This window comes from Belonocnema kinseyi, chromosome 7 (genome assembly GCF_010883055.1).
Source record: "Belonocnema kinseyi isolate 2016_QV_RU_SX_M_011 chromosome 7, B_treatae_v1, whole genome shotgun sequence".
Classification (NCBI taxonomy): domain Eukaryota; kingdom Metazoa; phylum Arthropoda; class Insecta; order Hymenoptera; family Cynipidae; genus Belonocnema; species Belonocnema kinseyi.
In genome coordinates this window covers 119,236,926-119,257,051 of record NC_046663.1, presented here as the reverse complement: position 1 = coordinate 119,257,051, position 20,126 = coordinate 119,236,926, and the positions used below count along the sequence as shown (strand labels likewise).

Genomic DNA, 20,126 nt, shown 5'->3' with positions numbered 1-20,126 from the left:
TATCTCACGGTTGTGAGACGTGGTTATGGCTGAAATTTTACCGCGATTTTGCTGGAAGCGGGTGCAATTTTTCAGATTAGCACCCGCTCCCGGCGAAATCCTACGGTTGTCCTTATGACAAATTTTTAAATATATATATACAGGGAGCAGAGGCCCTCAAACCCGTAAAAGGGAGAGATTAAGTACATACATAAATACATTCTTTATTTGTTGAAAATTCGTCTTTCTAGTGGATAAATTCATAATTTTAGTTAAAAATTCATTTCTGGTTAAAAGATTTACTATTTTTTTGAAAATTCTTTTTTTTTTTGCTGAAATAAATAAAGTTTTTATTTGAAAAAGTCAGTTTTATACTTTTGGTTTAAATTCGAATCTCTTATATAAAATTAATCTTTATGATTAAAAATTCGTTTCCTTATTTTTGCAATGTATCTCTTGGCAGCATCTGCATTCGTTGAAATATCAAATACTACATTTTTGATCGAAAATCCATATTTTCATGTTAAAAATTCAACTACATTGTTGAAATTTTACATACTGGTTCGAAAATGCAAATCTGGTTACAAATTTAAATATTTTGTTGAAAATCATTTCTTTTTGTTTTAAGATGTCCACCACTACCTTTTCATTGAGAACCCTTTCTTGCAACTCTTTTTGGTTGAAGATTAATCTTTTACATTCTCATCAGAGAAGATATTAGATTTGTGTAAAATTTGACCCCCCCCCCCCAGTTTTTGTCAAATCTCCACGTTTTGAGACCCCCTGAATCCGAAACACAGGTTTTTACGAACGTGTCTGCCTGTCTGCTCAAGTTCGTTAGCCAGACATTTTGGATGAAAATGCAAAAAGTGGGCACATTTTGAATATTTTTGAGACCACTTTTTTAAAAATTCAAAAAATCTCTATACGTTTGTTCATAGAATTCCAAAAATTTAACAATTTATCCTTATGACTTTTTTTGAAAAATCAAAAATGACTAGAGTTATAGCGTTTTCAAAATTCAGAAAAACAAAATAAAATGAACATTTTAAGCCAAACAACGCATGATACGAAAAAAAAGTTTGGAAAAGAAAAACGTTGCTTTTTAAAAGCCCCACAAGATTATAACAACTTTTTCAATTTAGTAAAAAAGTTGAAAATTTAAAATTTGATCGCACACAAAATTTTTAAAACCACATTTTTTCAAGATGTATAAATTCCATGCACGGTTGTACATTGTACTTCAAAACATAAACAATTTATCCCCTTGACTTTTTTTCTATAAAAAGAAAATTATCAGAGTTACAGCATTTTCAAAATCCAAAAAAAAAACTAAAATGAATATTTTAACCCAAAAAACGCATGATATGAAAAAAAGTCAAGAAAAGAAAAACTTTGCTTTTTGAAAGCTCTACAGGACTATGATAACAACTTTTTTAATTTGGTTGAGAAGTTGAACACTCCAAATTTGCTCGAACCAAAAATCCATTTTTTGGTCAAACTATGCAAGATACGATAAAAATGAAAAAGCTCAAATTGCGCGCCCTGGAAAGAACTACAAATTAAGAATAAATTACTTTTCGATATAAGCTACGAGAAAAAATGTGACAAAACTTGGTCATCCAAAAAAGAGCTATAATTTTCGATAGGACAGTTATTTTTTGCTTTAGTTCTTAAAAAATAAAATTCTAAATAAAAATATTAAATTTGTTTAAAAAAATGACACAAGGTATGAACTTAAATTACCAGACAAAAGTTGTTCGCCTAAATAGAGCTATAAATTTATTATTAATTATTTTTCGATAGGACGGTAGGTTTTCTTTTAACCGTAAAACATAAGATTAAAAATTAAAAAATTAACTTTTTGGAAAAAGCACAGAAAAGACGAAAGAGGACATAGGCTCCTATATATGGCCCTATATAGGTTCCAGTATTAGACCCTATGCAGATGCGTAGTATTTTTTATTTAATCGTAAAAAACAACATTAAAAATAAAAACTTATAAAAACAAGGAAATAATAATTATTATGATTCAATTTCTATGCATATTATGAATTGTAATGATATATATTTATTGAAATGATACATGTTTCAGAGCAGCTTACAATACAATTTGAAGCAAAATAAGAAACAAATACAAAAATAATCATAATAAATACAATTTGCTTTTTCTTTTGCAATTTTTTAATAAGTAATCCCTGGCAGAGTTACATAAAAAATGTATTATAATTGATATGGAAGTGTTGTGTATAATTTAGAAAAGTTGACATGTTGGACAAAATCGAGTGCGAAGCACGAGATACGTGATGAGAATGTGTTCGTTAAAGCCAAAAGAGCTTTAACAAAAGAGAGTTCAAAATCACAAAATTACAGTTGTCGGTCCGTTCAACTTTAATTTTAAAAGGTCTGTGCCCGAATGCGGAAGAAATGCAAAGACTAAGCGCGGAGCGCGATTGCTCTCAGTCGCTTGCCGTAGGTGCACTCAAACTCTCGAGCTAAGCTTTTTTAACGAAAGAGAATTCACAATCACAAAATTACAGTGGTGGATGTTTTGAGTCTTAATTTTAAAATGTTTGCGCAAGAATGTGCGAAAATATAAAAGACCGGGCGCGTAGTGCGAGGTAAATACATAATCGAGCACGAGATAAATACAACACCGATTTAACTATTTGGTTAAAAGTTTAGCTATTCGGTTGTCAATGTAAATCTTTCATTACAAAGCCAAAATTTTAACAAAACCGTTTATACTGAAAATAAAAAAGTTTAATTTTCAGTTTAAAAAAATTAACGAATTTGCAACCAAATAGTTACTTTTTCATTCAAAAATATAACATTTTAACAAAATAGTTAAATTTTTAAATAAGTAGATAAATTTTCAACCAAATTTTAAAATTTTTAACTAGAGATAAGATTTTAACTAAAATAAGGAATCTTCAACCAAAAAAATTAATTTTTAAAAGGTCTTTTAACCTTAAAACAATTAGAGAAATGTTCAACAAAAAGATGAATTTTTAACCAAAAAAAGAAAGAATTTTCAACAAAAGAATTAAATTTTCAACTAAAAATGATGAATCTTCAACCCAAAAAATATCCATTTTTACTCAATTAGTTTAACATTTAACCAAGTAGTCGAATGTATACAAAAAAGACAAATTTTAAACAAAATAGTTAAGTCATCAACAAAGGATCTTTAACAAAAGGTAATTCACAACTATCAGATTACAGTTGTAGATGTATAAATGCATATATTATCGAGCGCAAAGCTCTAGAACGAACAAAGAAAAAAGAAAAATATCTACAAAATTGTTGAGTTTTCAACCCAAAAAGGCAAGTTTGTAAAAAAATAGTTGAATTTTCAACCAAAAGAGATACATTTTTATTGTATTCATGTTCACTAAGAAAATCAAGTTTCTATCCAAAGAGATGAGTTTTTAACCAAGAAAAAATTTTAGTCAAGACAGAAAAAAAAATGCAACTAAATTATTGAACATTCTCAACAAAAAATTTTAAAAAACTGTTCCCTTATAGTTTAAAAATCAAGTAATTGGTTGAAAAGTCGTCTTTTTTGTAACACATTGTTCGTATTGGTTAAAAATTAATCTTTTGAACATAGAATTTTTTTTATAACGAAAAAATAGTTCTCTTAAAATTTAATCTAAAAACAACATAATTCCCTTCCTGATCGATTCAGCGACTTCAAGTGCAGAACCTGCCTAATATTAAATGAATTCGATCTCCTTTGAAATAATTTTTATAAAACTATTTTTTTTTTTGTTAAAAATTAATTTTTGTAACAGAAAATTCAACTATGACATCTTTGGTAGAAAATTAATTTTTTTAAATAAAGCGTGATCTCTTTGAGTTAAAAATCTGTCTAATTGCTTCAAAATTTATGGATTTAAAAAAAAATTTGTCTCTTTTAGTAGAAAATTAATCTCATTGTTTGAACATTCATCTTCCTGATTTAGGATTCAACCATTTTTCGGACAATTCTTTTTTTTTCAAAATTAATTTATTGAAGTGAAAATGTAACTTTCCATTTTTGGTTAAAAATTTATGGATATTTTTAATTACAATCTTTTTTCGTAGAGAACTCAGCTATTTTTTTTAATTGCACATCTTGAAGTTGAAAATTATTTTTTTAACTACAAACTGAACTATCCCATTTTTCGTTGCATATTAAGTTCATAATTGAAGCTTCATCTGTTACGGTTTTAAACGAACCCTTTTGATTGAAAATTCAACTATTTTCTTCAAATTTCTATTTTTTTAAAATTAATTTCTATAATGGTAAAATCTACTTTAATATATATATATATAATAATATAATTAATTATATAATAATTAATAATAATTTGGTTAAAAAATTATATTTTTTAGATAAAAATCATATATTTGTTTGAAACTTTCTAGATTTTGTACATAATTCTTAATTTCGATTCTACTATTTTTGGTTGAAAATCGATATTTTAAATTGAAAATGGACCTTTTTTACTCAAAAATTCCATTTTTTTAACTTTTCTGTTTTGGTAGAAAATTAATCCTTTTGGTTTAAAATCGATCTTTTTTCGTCAATGATTAAACTATTTGGAAACAAATTTATATGTTTTGATAAAGTATTAATAAATTCAGAATTTTGTTGAAAATTTGTCATTTTTGGTAGAAAAATAAACTTCTTAATTGAAATTTTATCTTTTTTCGAGGATTCTATTATTTTTTTAAAAATTCCTTTTTTGGTGAAAAATTAATTTATTCAAGAAAAACGCCGATTATACCATTTTTGACGAATCTGATTATTGTTTACTACTTTGTTGATAAAGTGATATTAAATTTTGTTCATGCGGACTTTTATGTTTTTATTGGTGAAACAGATTGGATAATTATCGTTGATCAGTAAGTGTTTAATTATTTTTAAATTTTTTAAGTGAAATTTTTTTGCAATAATAATATTGCTCTGTAACACAAGATTGTATACAATATTTTTTTTCTGTTGAATAGGATGATTTGAACAAAAATTAATTAGTCTACTGAATGACGTTGGCTTTTGGAACCAATTAGTAATAATATGATTATATTTTCTAATCAGTGTCATATCTAAGAAATTGATACACTTATTTTGTTCTAATTCATAAGTGAATTGTAAACTTTTGTTGTAAGAGTTAAAAGTTTTTATGACTAAATCAATATGTTTTTCTTTAATGCATATTATTATGCCGTTGACATATCTATAGTATGAAAGAGGAATACAATCATAAATATTTTTTAAATTTCTTAAACATGTTGTTTCCAAATCGTCCATTACAATGTTCGCAAATAACTGTGAAATTGGGGAGCCCATTGGAGTACCATCAATTTGTTTATAAATATTGTTATTAAAAATGAAAAACGTGTTTTCAAAAAGGAATTTCGTATAATTTATAATATAGTTGAATGGAATATTACCTTTATTATGAATAAATTTAACTCGTTTTTTTTCTAATTTTTCTAATACCATGTTGCAAGGGATATTGGTGATATTGGTGAATAATGAACTAAAATCAAGAGAAGGAAGAACATGATCATCGTCTATATTTATATCTTCAAGTTTTTCTTTTAATTCAAAACTCTTATTAGTATGTGAGCCAGGAATTACAATGCAATTTTTTAATTCATCATAAATTGTTTTTGCCAAAAAACGTGTTGGACTGAAACCATGTTTTAACTATTGATTCTTAATGGTAAAATATTTTTTAAATGTGCTGTGTAATCTTATATTATTCATCTGTATTATCAAGTGATATTTATTTGGTGTTCTTTTTAATAAATTAGCCTGATGAGCTTGGCGAATCCATGCCAACGAAACGTCGCACATCTTGACAAAAAAAATGGTGGGTTTTTGACTCGTTTGCCTTCTGCAATCGAAACTTCTTCTCCAATAAAGTTATGGAAGGCGAATTTATGAATTATTCAATGAATACGAGTCTTGGATCGGATTTAGACTCAACGCCACTGGTAACAGCAACATTTTTCCAATATATTTATAATCATTATGGACCTAAGATCAAAAACATTCTTAAAAAGTGGACTACTATAAACCGAAGATTAGCCGAGACTACATCTAAGCGTCATTTTTTGTTGAAATGCAGAATCAATGATGTTATTCCTCAACACATTCAAAATCTTACCAAACGACAAAAAAATGTCTCCGTTTACAGCGCCACTTGTCGCAAACAACTTAATAAGTTTAATAATCATTATTCGAGGAAATTACTAAAAAATGAAATTCAAGATATTAATTTTCATATTAATTTCCTAAATAGAACACTCAAAAAATAAAAAAAAATATCTTGGATTCTGATCTTAATTATAATATAAAACAAAAGTTTTTTGACTTATCCCTGAAAAAATTTAATTCCATTAAGATAAAGTAACTATTAATATTAATAACTCTTTAAAGAGAGATATTCATATATCCAAAGAAGATAGAGAAATTTCCAAAAAACTTAACAAGACTAAAACCTTTTAGAAAAATAATTCCGATATATTTTTTACGAATGCTGATAAAGGCAATCTCACTGTTTGTTTACAAAAATCCACTTATAACTTAAAAATGTCCAATGTACTTTCTAATACATATACTTACATTCTTGGCAAAAACAACCCTTTGGAAAAACTAGAGACAAACACTTCTAAAATTTAAAAAATTTTAATGACAACAATTTATTGGAATATAAATATCACAATAATGAACTCACTTTAACTGACACAGTTTTATCTAAATGTTATGGTTTACCAAAATCCATAAGACAGATGTACCTTTGCGATCCATTATTTCTCTTGTTTGTTAACAGTCCAACACATTTTTGGGCAAAAATAATTTATGAAGAATTAAAAAATTGCATTGAAATTCCTGGCTCACATATTAATAACAGATTTGAATTCAAAGAAAAAATTAAAGATATAAATATAGACGACGATCATGTTCTTCTTTCTCTTAATGTTAGTTCGTTATTCACCAATATCCCTTGCAACATGGTATTAGAAAGTTTAGAAAAAAGAGTTAAATTTATTCATAATCAATGTAATATTCCATTTAACGATATTATAAATTGTACGAAATTCTCTTTTGAAAACACGTTTTTCATTTTTAATAATAATATTTATAAACAAATTGATGATACGCCAATGGGCTCCCCAATTTCACCGTTATCTGCAGACGTTGTAATGGACGATTTGGAAACATGTTTAAGAAATTTAAAAAATATTTATGATTGTATTCCTCTTTTATACTATAGATATGTCGACGACACAATAATGAACACTAAAGAAAAACATATTGATTTAGTCATAAAAACTTTTAACTCTTACAATAAAAATTTACAATTCACTTATGAATTAGAACAAAATAAGTTTATCAATTTCTTAGACATGACACTGATTAGAAATAATAATCATATTATTACTAATTGGTTCCAAAAGCCAATGTCATTCGGTAGACTAATTAATTTTTGTTCAAATCATCCTATCCAATAGAAAAAAATACTCTATACAATCTTGCTTACAGAGCAATATTATTATCGCAAAAAAATGTTCACTTTCAGAATTAAAAAATAATTAAACAGTTCCTGATCAACAATGATTATCCAATCTTTTTCATCAATAAAAACATAAAAGTACGCATGAATAAAATTAAATATCACTCTATCCAATAATAGTAAACAATAATCAGATTGGTCCACATGTAGATCAACTTAAGGTTTGTCTTCTATTTTCCAGTAACTTTACAAAATTATCTAAAGTATTATATAGTTATAATATTGCTGCGATTCCTATAATTAATAAAAGTTTAAGTTCTGTAATAAAATTAGGTAAGGTTAGTTCTGAAAAATGGGATGAAACGAATTTAGTTTATAAATTTTCTTGTAAACAATGTCCTGCATCATGTGGATGAGACAAAAAGATCTTTAAGAACTCAATTAAATGAACATAAGAATAGGAATAAAACCGAGTTGGTTGTATACAAACAACAATATAATTTGAGTCATTCTTTTGATGGGGATAATGTAAAAATTATCGATCATGAATCTAACTATAAAAAAGACTTATCTCAGAGATGACCCACATCAATAGCAATTCCAACAATATTAAAAAAAAAAGAAGATATTTTTGCACTCAGTCAAATATACTTTCCTTTATTACAGAAATTAAATTTGTGATCATTCTCCCTAATAGATAGAAATAAATCAAATCAGTATTATTTAGAAATGTATCCATGTGTGTGTAGTTATGTTAATGTATATAGATCGACGCATCGTCGTCAGTTCAATCATATCAAAATGTGCTCTGTATTTTTATTTATTTCTTTTAGACGTGTTAAACAGAAACCATGTTTTAACTATTGATTCTTAATGGTAAAATATTTTTTAAATGTGCTGTGTCATCTTATGTTATTCATCTGTATAAGAAAGTGATATTTATTTGGTGTTCTTTTTAATAAATTAGCCTGATGAGGTTGGCGAACCCATGCCAACGAAACGTCGCACATCTTGACAAAAAAAAATTGTGAGGTTTTGACTCATTTGCCTTCTGCAATCGAAAATTCTTCTCCAATAAAGTTATGGAAGGCGAATTTAAGAATTATTCAAATGATCTTTTCTAGTTAAAAATGGAATTTTTTTTTGAAAATTCCCATATTTTGTTGAAAATTTATGTTTATTGTTGGAAATATAAAACTTCTCTCTTGAAAATTCATTCTTTTTGGTTGAGAATTCAACTATTTTGTTGTAAGTCCTTTATAGTTTGTTAAAAACTCATTTCTCGCCGACCATTGGTGATAATGAAAGTGCCAGTCCATCCCTATAGTATGTATTTGTTACTGGAGGCTTTCAAAATTGTGTTTTATCAAATAAAGATAGAGTATTTGGAAAAATTGTCGGCAGATATGAAGACAGATACATCTACAAAACTGAACATAATTCATTCAATCCTCTCTATTTCTCTCTGTATATAACAGATACAAAAAATAAATTTACAATTTGTACGATCTGTTTATACCAATGAAAGAATTTTTTCCCTTCAATTGCGATAGTGGTTTTCAAATTTTTTAAATTAAAAATTAAAAATTACTTTTTTTAAAAAGTTTTTCGAATAATTTAATATTAAAGGTTTATAATTTTTAAAATTTACATTTTGGGAGGGGAAAATTACGAAAAATTATTTTTTTACCTTGGACAAATTTGTGGCATCAATTAAAAAATTTTTAAATATAATACAAATGTAAAATTCTACAATTTAATTAGCTTTGACTTTAAAACATTTTAATTCCTTTCAATTTTATGTAATACGTTTTTAAGTTTTTAATTTTTTCTATTTTAGACATTTTTTTCTGAAATAGTTTTATTTACAGATTTTCTATTGAAAAAAAACTCTTAAATTTTGAACGCCTTGATTTTATTTTCGAGCCATTCCATCTGCGATTTTTTTTTTCAAAGGGGTCATAAATTTCCTCTCAGTTTTCTGTCGAAAAAAATTGGTAGATCTTGAAAAAGGTGATTATGATGTTTTCGTCACGATTCTCGCGTCAGTAACATGTTTAGCCAAACCAATGACAATATGAGTCAACACCGTTGACTCATATAGCGCGCTTCTTAGAACGGGTAAACGCTAAGCACAGAAGATTTGAACATGACTAAGAAATCACTTTTTCAAAGGCCTTTCACAAAAGAAATGACAGACAAACATACCGTCGTCGATGGAAATAAGGAGTGAATGCTGTATGATGAACGACTGTCACTTTTTAAAGCAAATAGCGAACGACTTCAGAATGAGCGACGAACTGAAAGTAGACCTAATGACTTAAAAAAAAGTTGAAACCTCGGCATTCACTTATTATTATATTAAACATATATATAATTAAAAATTTGTCATAAGGACAACCGCAGGATTTCGCCGGGATCGGGTGCTAATCTGGAAAATTGCACCCGCTTCCAGCGAAATCGCGGTAAAATTTCAAATTTAAACAAATTTTGTGAAAGGTCTCGAGAGCGGATAGTAATTTTATTGTTGAGCTTAGGAAAAAAAATTCCTATCTGTTCCCTTCTGTATTAAATGTGTTGTATTTCTTATTCCCCTTTTGTGTTTAGTTTCTTGTGCTTATTTGTTTTATTTTGTTGTTTCTGAATTTTTCTTTCGTTTTATTAATACATTCCTCTGCCTTTCAAGACCATAAGAGCTTGTTTTTCTTATGGTTTAAAAAATGGCATTCAGAGTTCGAGTAAATTGCTATGTGTGCGATAGAGTCTATCAACCAGGACAATGGCTCGAATTGATGGAAATAATAATCCTGATAGGCAAAACATTGCAATTTTTAGACGCCTTCAACTTCGAAGACCACCACTTGAAGTCGCCGATGAGAGTAGGTTGTGTCTCAATTGCAATCAATCGATTCGCAATAAGATAGAGGAGCTCCAACGTCACCCAGGCTGTCTAAGACTGAATGTTCTTACGCAAACAGGCAGGCAAACGTGCATGTTCTGTAATCCTGATGTTAATACTCCCAAGGCTTTCAATTGAATGTAGAGTTAACGCTTTTATTGGCATGGACATTTTCATTCCAGAAGAAACAAGAGCATGCTTAAATCATTTGGATGAACATGCTTTCATCTTAGGCCCCTTGCTTCCTGGACTACAAGCTATTAATAGACCGTATAGGATTCCGCGACAGCAGTTACTTCTGTTTTCGCAGCAACTTCGTAACGAAGCAAATGTTCATGCGGCATGTTGCATGGGCATGGTGCCAGATACGTGAGGAAAAAAGATCTGCTGACTTTCCTTTGCAAAATGCGTCAAGGTCTTTCTTATGCATTTCTGAAAGTGATTTTTCATTATTCGAGCCGGCAAGCTACAAACATGCCATTTCTACTGTAAGAGAGTCTTTAATGCAGCAATTTGTGCCTGGTAACATTGGATTTATTGCGATAAGCAGAGAGGAATTCATTGAAAGACACGTGACATCATTCGCCAATGAACTTTATAATCCACAACCAGAAATTCCCAGAGCTATTGCTATCATCGATGGAACTTATGCTTACATGCAGAAGAGCAGTAACTTTCGCGTACTTCTACAGTTATTCTGCAAACATAAAGGACGTCACTTGGTAAAACCTGCTCTCATTGTTGCTACAGACGGATACATACTTGAAATACAAGGACCATATTTTTCTGACTCGCGAAACAGTGACGCACAAATGCTCATTGATGAATTTGAAAGAGATGTGGAAGGTATGAGAGAATTTTTTGACATTGGTGATAGTTTTATATAAGGACCGTGGATATAGAGATACCCAAACACTTTTAGAAAGCTTAGTAATTGTATCCAAGATACCACCATTTCTCCAACAAGGACAGAGTCAATTGGTAACGGAAGAAGCAAACGAAGCTCGGCTAATAACGAAATCTAGATGGATAGTGGAATCCAGAAACGGCCACATAAAGTCCATTTTCAAGTTCTTCGAGAAAATCATTCCGATGGCTCATGTACACAATCTAAGGGACTTCTTTCGTATTGCTGGTGCCATAATTAATTGATAACATCCTGTTATCGAGATGCAAGGCGCTACAGCAGAGCTTGCAAGAGAATATATAGCGAGAGCTCGTGAGCCAAATATTGTGCAAGCGCGCGTAGAAGTGGACAATATACGCTACGGAAATGCAAATTTGAATCGCCTGCATAAACTTCAAGTACCAAAATTTCCTCGCCTTACATTGGAAGAAATACGCGAAATAACAATTGGCGTGTATCAAGTAGAACTTGCCCCATCTTACATTCAAGACAAGCTGCAACGAGAAGATGAGGAGTTTCAACTAGATACGCGACTTAATGAACCTGGTTTGATCAGAGTACGAGTATTTTCTCGTTTCCGAAATGCGACAAGGTACCAGCTGTGGATAGCGTTCAATGAGATCGTTGACATAGGACCAGACGATAACGAAACGCTTCTCGGTGATTACTGCACATGTAAGTTAGGGGCCAGAACTCTTGGCACTTGCGCAATATATTGCAAGCGTTTTATGGTTCCTGGGTTATGCACGTCACCAGCAACTCGTAAAGTATCCTCAAACTTCCTTGCTACAAAGGATTCTAGACGCTGCTAATAGAGGTGAATAAGCGAACCCGAATCAAGAGCCAGAAATAGTTTAATATTTCGCAAAAGCTACTAGGATTGGTTCTATTCGCTGATCATGAGTGCTTAGCGTTCGGCACTCTTGAGAACAGTACAATGTAATTATCGGAATGTACGCACTAGTTACTAATGTTACTTTGGGTACCATTTCTGCCTTTAAAAAAGTGATGAATTAGTCAAGGTAAAATCTTGGGCAATTAGCGTTTGATCGTTTTGAGAAGCGCGCTATATGAGTCAACGGTGTAGGCGAAAATATGACAGACCACGAGCTGAACCGTGATTTCTATGTTGACATCGCTTTTGTAACAAAATCTGTTGTAATTCGTTTTATTCACTGATCTTGAGCGCTTAGTGCCGCATAGCGCTAAAACGGTCCATTTTTTTGGATTTTTTTTTACGGATATTTCATCCGGCACTTATAACCTTAAAAATTACAAAGTTTCAGCTAAATCCACCGAAAGCCATTTTCCCATACATTTAGTGCGGGGTCCTTTGTAAACGGCCAGTTCAGTTTTATGAAATAAGTAGGGTTAGGTAAGGATTTGTAGTGAAGGGCACCCTGTTCCAGGAGGTTATAAATCCCCCCCCCCCCGCTCCAACCAAACGCTGGCATCCAAGCATAACCAGAAGGAGAGGATGACCAAATTTCCCCAGAAGAGAATTTGACAGTGGAGGATCCTCGAGGCAAGAGGGCAACTGGATACAAAAAAAAGGGAAGGGATCCGAGGACGGACTCTTATTGGTTTGCGCCCTTGGCTCAATCCAAAAATGTAACTAATTGGGCAAGGAAGAAACAAGGTGTGACTTGGGAGGGGGGGGGGCTCTTGGGGACCTGCGTAGAGGGGACAGGCGACACCAAGACGCTTGCGCGTCGTTCGTCAAAATATCGGGGGTAGGTTTGTTTCGGCTTCGAAAGGGAACACTTGTAACTTCGGCGGTTTCCTCGGTTTTACCAAACTTTCTTTTGTCGCGCATTTTTGAATATTATTGAACTGAATAAACGAGCAATTCTGTTTTCTAAATAATTGTTTTCCAATTCTTGGCTTGCCCCTATATTCTAAATTGGTGATCCTTCTCATATTTTCCTTAGTCGTAGCAGGAAAATAGATTTTTGATTTGAGTACACCCGCGCACAGCACGGGGCGCACTTCAGTGCCTTATTACCAGAACCCTGCTGAAGTGGAGGACCCCTACCGGATCTATCTGAGGTTATACGTAACAACCTGTGGATTGCGGAGACCCCTGGCTTAGGTCCGATTAAGAGCTCTAGCTTAGATGTTACACGTGTCACAAGTTTCGTCGATAAATAATCGGTAATGTAGAACAGTCACTTATCTTGTGGGCTACTTGAAAGAAAGTAAGAAACTATTGAATACATGGACATAGGAAACACGGGACTAGGCATACCATCCTCACTTGGGCGAGCGGGGTTAAATCCATGGGAGGGAGGAGAATTCCATGAGTGGAGAGAGCCGCCGTCTTACGATGTGCCATTTGATTATGCGCACGAGCATTTTTGCCGACAAACTGTGCATGAAAATATAAACATGTGGGCGCTGCCATGTTTGTCGCGGGACATCGAAGGGTGGCGGACCTCCCCCCTCATTGCATCACCCCCGCAATGGCATGCCTAGTCCCTTGTTTCCTATGTCCATGATTGAATACTATCATTCTTAATCCGGTCGGTACGTAGGTTTCTTGTATTGGCGCGGTAGGAACATTGTGTAAAAGTCCTTTATAATTATAAAAAAATATTTATTGGATCAGGATTTCTGTTTGTATATTAAAATAAATATTTCTATTTGAAAATATCGAAGTTTTTAAGATTTTCATTATTCTCAAATTTTGCTGCATATTTTAAATTTCACATTGTTGAGTTCTAACTCCGCATTCGAAATGATAATTTTTTGAAGAAACTAGCAGTAGTAGGATAAATAGTTTTTACAAATATTATACATCTCACTTATTAAATGACATTAATCTTTTATAAAGCAAAGTCAAGAAAGTTTAGAGGAACAGACACTCGAAGCATTGTCCTTACTCGCAACTGGAAACAAAAAACTTTTGGACCAACAGAATCATTTAAAAGACGCCCAAGCTACTGCTTACAACCTGGTGGCTACGAATTTACGAGATTTGACCACGGAAAAGGCTTTGATTCGTGCAGGACATGCACAACTTGCTTCCATGACGGAGGACATTAGAATCAAATTAGGTAAGTTTCACAAATGATTACGATTGAAACTTTTTGTATAAATAATTTGATCAATTTGGATGGAAATAAAATTCTAGAAAATGATTGATAGTATGTATACCAAATTACACCAAACTCTCGCTTTCAGTCACCCCGTTCTCGGCCTTCCTAGAACTGCTGGCTCATACAGTTTCTTAGAGGAGCAGGGCGAGAGCGTTTGCGACATTATATTATTGAAAATTCCATAAATTCCAATTGCAAACGAGCCAGGCGGCCCTCACTGTTTACGTTTCTATCGCCCCGAAATCAGTCAAAGGCCATTTAAAGGCAACCTCCGGCACTTGAATGAAAGCGAGAGTTTGGTGTATCCAAAAATGTAAATGCACATAGTCCGAAATTAAATACATTTCCTCTTTATTTTATTTTTAAATAAATTTAAATTTGAACCATTTTGAATCAATCAAAGAAAGAGCGAGTGAAAATATAATGAGGCAAGAATCAGAGCGCAAGCTAAATCACCAAGAAGTCATGGAGGATTTACTGGTTATTCAGGAACGTGCACAACTCCTCTGGGAAAAGCTTGAAAGTAGCACTCATCATATTCTAGAAAAAAACCAAGAAGCTGTTAATCAGTATACTAGAACGTTAGAGCAGCTTGCCCATATTAACCAAACGGTTTACTACGTTTGGAATTTGACTAATATGATGCATGCCGAAATGGACGAAAAGTTAGGTTGGATTACTGACTACATCGCCAGTACTGGTAAATTACTTTATGTGCAGTCAATAAAATGAATAAAAAATTAATTTGCTCAACAAAATTTCCAATTAAATAACTTGACGTTAATTTAGTTTGTCTCTTGGTATAAAATGGATATTTTTTTAATATTGATTTTTATTTATAAGTTGTGAAAAAATTGCTCTTTAGCTCAGCTGGGATTCGAACCAATGTCTTTCAGATTGCCAGTCTGATGCTCTTACCCACTAAGGTCTAAGCTCCAGAGAGACAAGAATAATTTCTTCACAGCGTCTACAAGTTGAATTCCGAAGCAATTCCTTATACTTATAAGATTAATTTCTCGAAAAGAAAATTATATATTTTTTGATGCTATAGTTTTTGACCAGAAAATGTATTGAATATTTTGATGTTAATATTCTATCGTACACAGTTCTAAAATAAATTTTTTTTAAATATTGATTTGTATTTTTAAGTTGTGAAAAACTGTCCTATTGTGGTTTTCAGGGTTACAAATGCAAAAAGTGTATCGAACTATTCTGCACGTATTTTACTTAATGGCTGCTATGATTTTTGCCGGATTTTTGGAAGCTCCTTTCCTAACGAGAGCTATGATACTGGGTATCATTCCTTTGAATTTGGCTGCGTTTTTAAAACATGGAATAGACGCTTCTTTAGATTTTTTTTCGATTACAGCGCTCATCATCCTGATCACTTTAAGTGAGTATAATATTTCTTTTTCATCTCTGATTTTCACTATCCTGCTTTAAAATGTATTACATTTTGGATCAAGTCTTTCATTTTAGGCTATTAATACTTTACAGTGCATTACGTGATGTCAGGAATTCAATATTTTCTTGGACGAAAGAAGACTTCATTAAAAGAATCTGTAGGTTCTTCGAATCAGTTGAATGGAAAAATGCCGTCCAATTACGTTGATGGAAGCACGAAAAATGTTCCTGCCCACAATTACTCGACAATTAGTTCCAGTTCTATCCAGGAGCCATTTTACAGTCGAATGTTTGATAAAATGCATGCAGCCAGGGATACAATACTTGATCGCGTGTACCACGTTACAGGTAAGATAACATTATCTTAATAAGAAAGTATTATACGGATAACTAAATACTGTCTTATTCTTTCCTTCCAGGAATGGTTATGAACTTTTTCCATTCCTTAACATCATGGACAACAAGACATGCACAGGAAGAGCTTTCTTGCTCCTACACCGCTAGAAGAGCTCACGAAAAAGTATTTTCTTACAACACTCCTAACATTTCGGAAGATTCAATAGAACCTGATTTATTAGACGATATTCCCAGGGATTCGTCGCCACATGGTTATTTGTCGAGAGGTGATATTGGTTGGAATATTCGAAATCGGCAGAATTCCCGAAGGTATAGGTTTTAAAGTCAAAGATAATTTTAGAGATTAGTTTTAAATTTGTAATCTTTGAAATTATAAATGCATACAATTATGACCTTGAAATTGATCAATTTTGAATGTTTCGAAGTTCTAATTATTCAGTTTCGGATTTTCATCATTTTAAATTCTTCAGTTTTAAAGTTCCAATATTAAATGTTTCAATTCTGAAAGATTACTGTTTAATTAAAACTAAGCTTTATTTTTAGTACCACACCTTCAGACTCCGGTTTAGGTAACAGATGCTGTGAAATCACTCGAAGTGGGAAACTTTGTCGAGGAAAAACAATGAGAAATCAAAATTACTGCTACAGCCATGCTCGAGGTTTTTCGCCAAACGAATCTTAATTCATTTTTAAGTGGTATATTTTTTAATTTTACTTGAAAATTAGGTGATTCTCTTGGAGGGGTTTTATTTTTTAGAATTATTTATAACGAAGTGGTTAAAATGCGACTATTTCAACAAGTTGGAAAAATTGGAAAAATGTAAAGTGGTTTCATTAAATAATCGTCATGTACCTTTTAGGAAAAAATTACTCAATTTAATACCATCCAAAATAATTATAGTGGCCATTGAATGCTAATCCTGAAAGGATCGGTGACTCATAATTGTGAATATGTATCATAAGTTATTTTCCGAGGTACTTAATTTATCACTTTAGATTTTAAACTAGCTGTTTTGAATCAAATTTTATTATTAATTTAAGTTAATGAATGATTTTAAAATGTGGGTCACGAATCCCGGTTATTTAAAATCACAACAAATATTTATTTTTAAATGTTAGTTATTACAAAATTTGCATAATAGTTAAGAATTTTTGCTCCTATTCCACTTTTATTATTGTTAGACTATTGTCTTTTTTGTGAAGCTTCATTTTCGAAGTGAAAAAACGTGACATTCTGTATTTGAGAATAGAGCATAATCTTATTTTTATTTATGATATAATAAAGCTTTGCAAATTAGGTCTTTGTCTTATTTATTTACTTAGGCGTTGTTGAGTGCAAGTGGAATTGGTGGCCAGTTCCATGAATCCATCCTCAGTGATAAAATTGGCCCCTTCTACCGAATTTCGAAGATTATAATAATTTGAATCAAAATCCAATATCACGAACCACCGATTCACTTTACCAAATGTTTTAAACTTTATATTCATCATTAACTAACTTCTAGGCTTCCGTTTCCGGTACCGATCGCGAAAGAACTCTTTTTGTGAAGTGGTGTTTTTTTGGATTTGCTGGAGGAAATAAGGGTGAGTGGATGCAGAAAAGGCAGAAAGTGCGGAGATCGAGGGTAAAGGAAGAAGGGTGAGTGAAGGCAAACGTGTGAAGGGTGAAAGTGAGTGATTTGAAGTGAAAATTTGGAGCGTGTGAAGTTTTTGAGGTTAGTAGTGAAAAAATAGTTGCTCGGTCAGGGGGGGGAAAGAGGTAGGAAATAAAGGCGGGAAACGTCACAGAGCTTTGGGTAAGGTAGGATGCCGACAAGGTAGGATGCAACAGCTGACGTTGCTGAAAGCATTGAAAGTGGGGGGATGGGTGACGTTGATCGCAGTGATATCAGCGGTGATGAAAGTGCCGAGAAGTCGACCCGGGTGGGGAGGGTAGCGGATTCAGGTACGGGCAAGCAACGAGGAAGGCCCTCAAATTTACAGCGCCTTAACAAGCTAGGCAACGCGGGTTCGAACAGAAGTCTGGATGAATGGCAAAAAAAGGCAAGCGCGACTAGCAGTGAAGGGGAGGAAAAAAGGAAAAGAGTGTCTGGGGAAGATGAGGTAGAAAAGGACCAGGAGAACAAGAGAGTTAGAATTAAAAGGAAAACACCGGAGAGAAAGAGGGGGGATGGGGGGATGTTTGAAAAATTGGAAGCTCTCATTAAAGGCTTTAGAGAGGAAACAGGAAAGAGATTGGATTCAATGAATAGGGATATGAATAGGCAGGGAACCGATGTAAGGGGGGAAGTGAAAAAGGTCAGAGAAAAATGGGAAGAATGGGATAAACGTTGGAAGGATGAGAAAGACAAGGTTTGGGGTAAGCTAGAGAGTATTGAGAATAGACAGAGAGAGGTTGACGAACAGAGATCTAGAGAAATAAAACAGTTGGAAGAGCGAGTATCCAGTCTAGAAATTAGGAATGAGCATATGGGGGAAAAACAGAAAATGAGGAAATAGTTCAAGGGAATGAAAAGAACTTCCGAAGTGAGAATGAAAGATTGAAGAAAAGACTCGGTGAGATCAAAAGAAGATTAGAAGGGGAAGAAAGGGCAAAGAGGAAAAATAACATAGTAGTCAAGAGATTAAAAGTGGAGAGTGAAACAGAAGTGGAAATAACAAATCTTTTTCGATATATTAGAGTACAGGTAAGGGTAGAAGGAGTCAAGAGAATAGGAGGGACAAAGGAAGGAAAAGAAGGAATGTTTCTAGTAAACGTGGGGACTGAGGAGGAGAAAAAGAAAATGGAGCAAATGGAGAAGGAGGTGTATAACAGGAGGAAAAAAGAACATGAGAAGATGCTGGAAATAAAAAGACAGAGGGGAAAGGAAGAATATAAAGCAGAGGTAGAAAAAGCGATCAAAGAAGGTAGGGTGTGGGATGTGATAAATAGGGATAGAGGGGAAAGGAAGGGCGTTAACGAAAAAATAGAAATGGAGGAATGGACGGATTATTTGAAGGGTCTATTAGGGGGAGAGCAAAATAAGATCAAAGGGGGAAAGTGTAGGATAGTCCAAGGTGAAATGGAGGAAGGGAACGAGATAACAAGAAAAGAAGTGAATGAAGCAATAAATAGATTAAAAAGAAACAAGGCGATGGGAGAAGAGGGGATGGAGAACGAAGCGATGAAGTTAAGAGGAGAAGGGATTAGGGATGGGATGTGGAAGATCTGCAACAAGGTATGGAAAGGGGAAGGTTGGCCGGAAGAGTGGACGGCGGGACTGGTGGTACCGCTTGTCAAGAAAGGGGAAGGAAAGAAGGTAGAGGAATACAGAGGGATCACTCTCATGTCAGTCGGCTATAAAATACTCGTATATGCAAAAATCTTAAGAAATAGGTTGGAGAGTCAGGTAGAACAAAAAGAAAGTATCCCACATAATCAGGCGGGACTTAGAAAAGGAATGGGAACTACAGACAACATCTACGTACTTAACTATTTAGTTAACAGAAATTTGGGGAAAAAGAAAGGGAGACTAGTCGCTTTGTTCGTAGATTTCAAAGCAGCGTTTGACTCAGTGAATAGAAAAGTACTATGGCAGACAATGAAAGAGAGGGGTGTAGAGGAAAAGTTAGTGAAGAGGATAAAGGAAAATTTTTACTGAAACCAGGATTAGGGTGAAAATAGGAAAGAAAAAACTGCAGGTTTTCTGGACAAGCCGAGGTCTAAGGCAAGGGTGCCCTTTGAGTCCGTTACTATTTAGTATCCTATTGGTATCCTATTTTTGGTTTGAGGCAGAAGGGGGAAACGAGCTGCAGGTGAGGAAAAGAATTGAATGTGCGAGTAAAGTAATGGGCGAAGTATGGGCTATAGGAAAGAGAAGGTTCAGGAACGATTGGAGAATGAGAGTCTGGTTGTTTGATGCGTTGGTGTGGGCGGTGTTGTGTTATGGTGTGGAGATCTGGGGATGGAAGGAACATAGGAAAGTAGA

General features: G+C 32.9%; 1 protein-coding gene across 1 annotated transcript in view; it reads left to right on the top strand.

The window, feature by feature from the left end:
- Nucleotides 1-17,455, top strand: part of LOC117177058 (protein brambleberry-like) — a 34,413-nt gene extending 16,958 nt beyond the window's left edge. The window contains exons 4-9 of the mRNA XM_033367530.1: nt 14,133-14,355; nt 14,801-15,097; nt 15,578-15,790; nt 15,895-16,149; nt 16,221-16,467; nt 16,702-17,455. Of these exons, the coding sequence (XP_033223421.1) occupies nt 14,133-14,355; nt 14,801-15,097; nt 15,578-15,790; nt 15,895-16,149; nt 16,221-16,467; nt 16,702-16,840 (1,374 nt within the window). The 3' untranslated portion in view covers nt 16,841-17,455. The remainder of the gene's footprint in view (nt 1-14,132; nt 14,356-14,800; nt 15,098-15,577; nt 15,791-15,894; nt 16,150-16,220; nt 16,468-16,701) is intronic.
- Nucleotides 17,456-20,126: the final 2,671 nt, after the last annotated feature.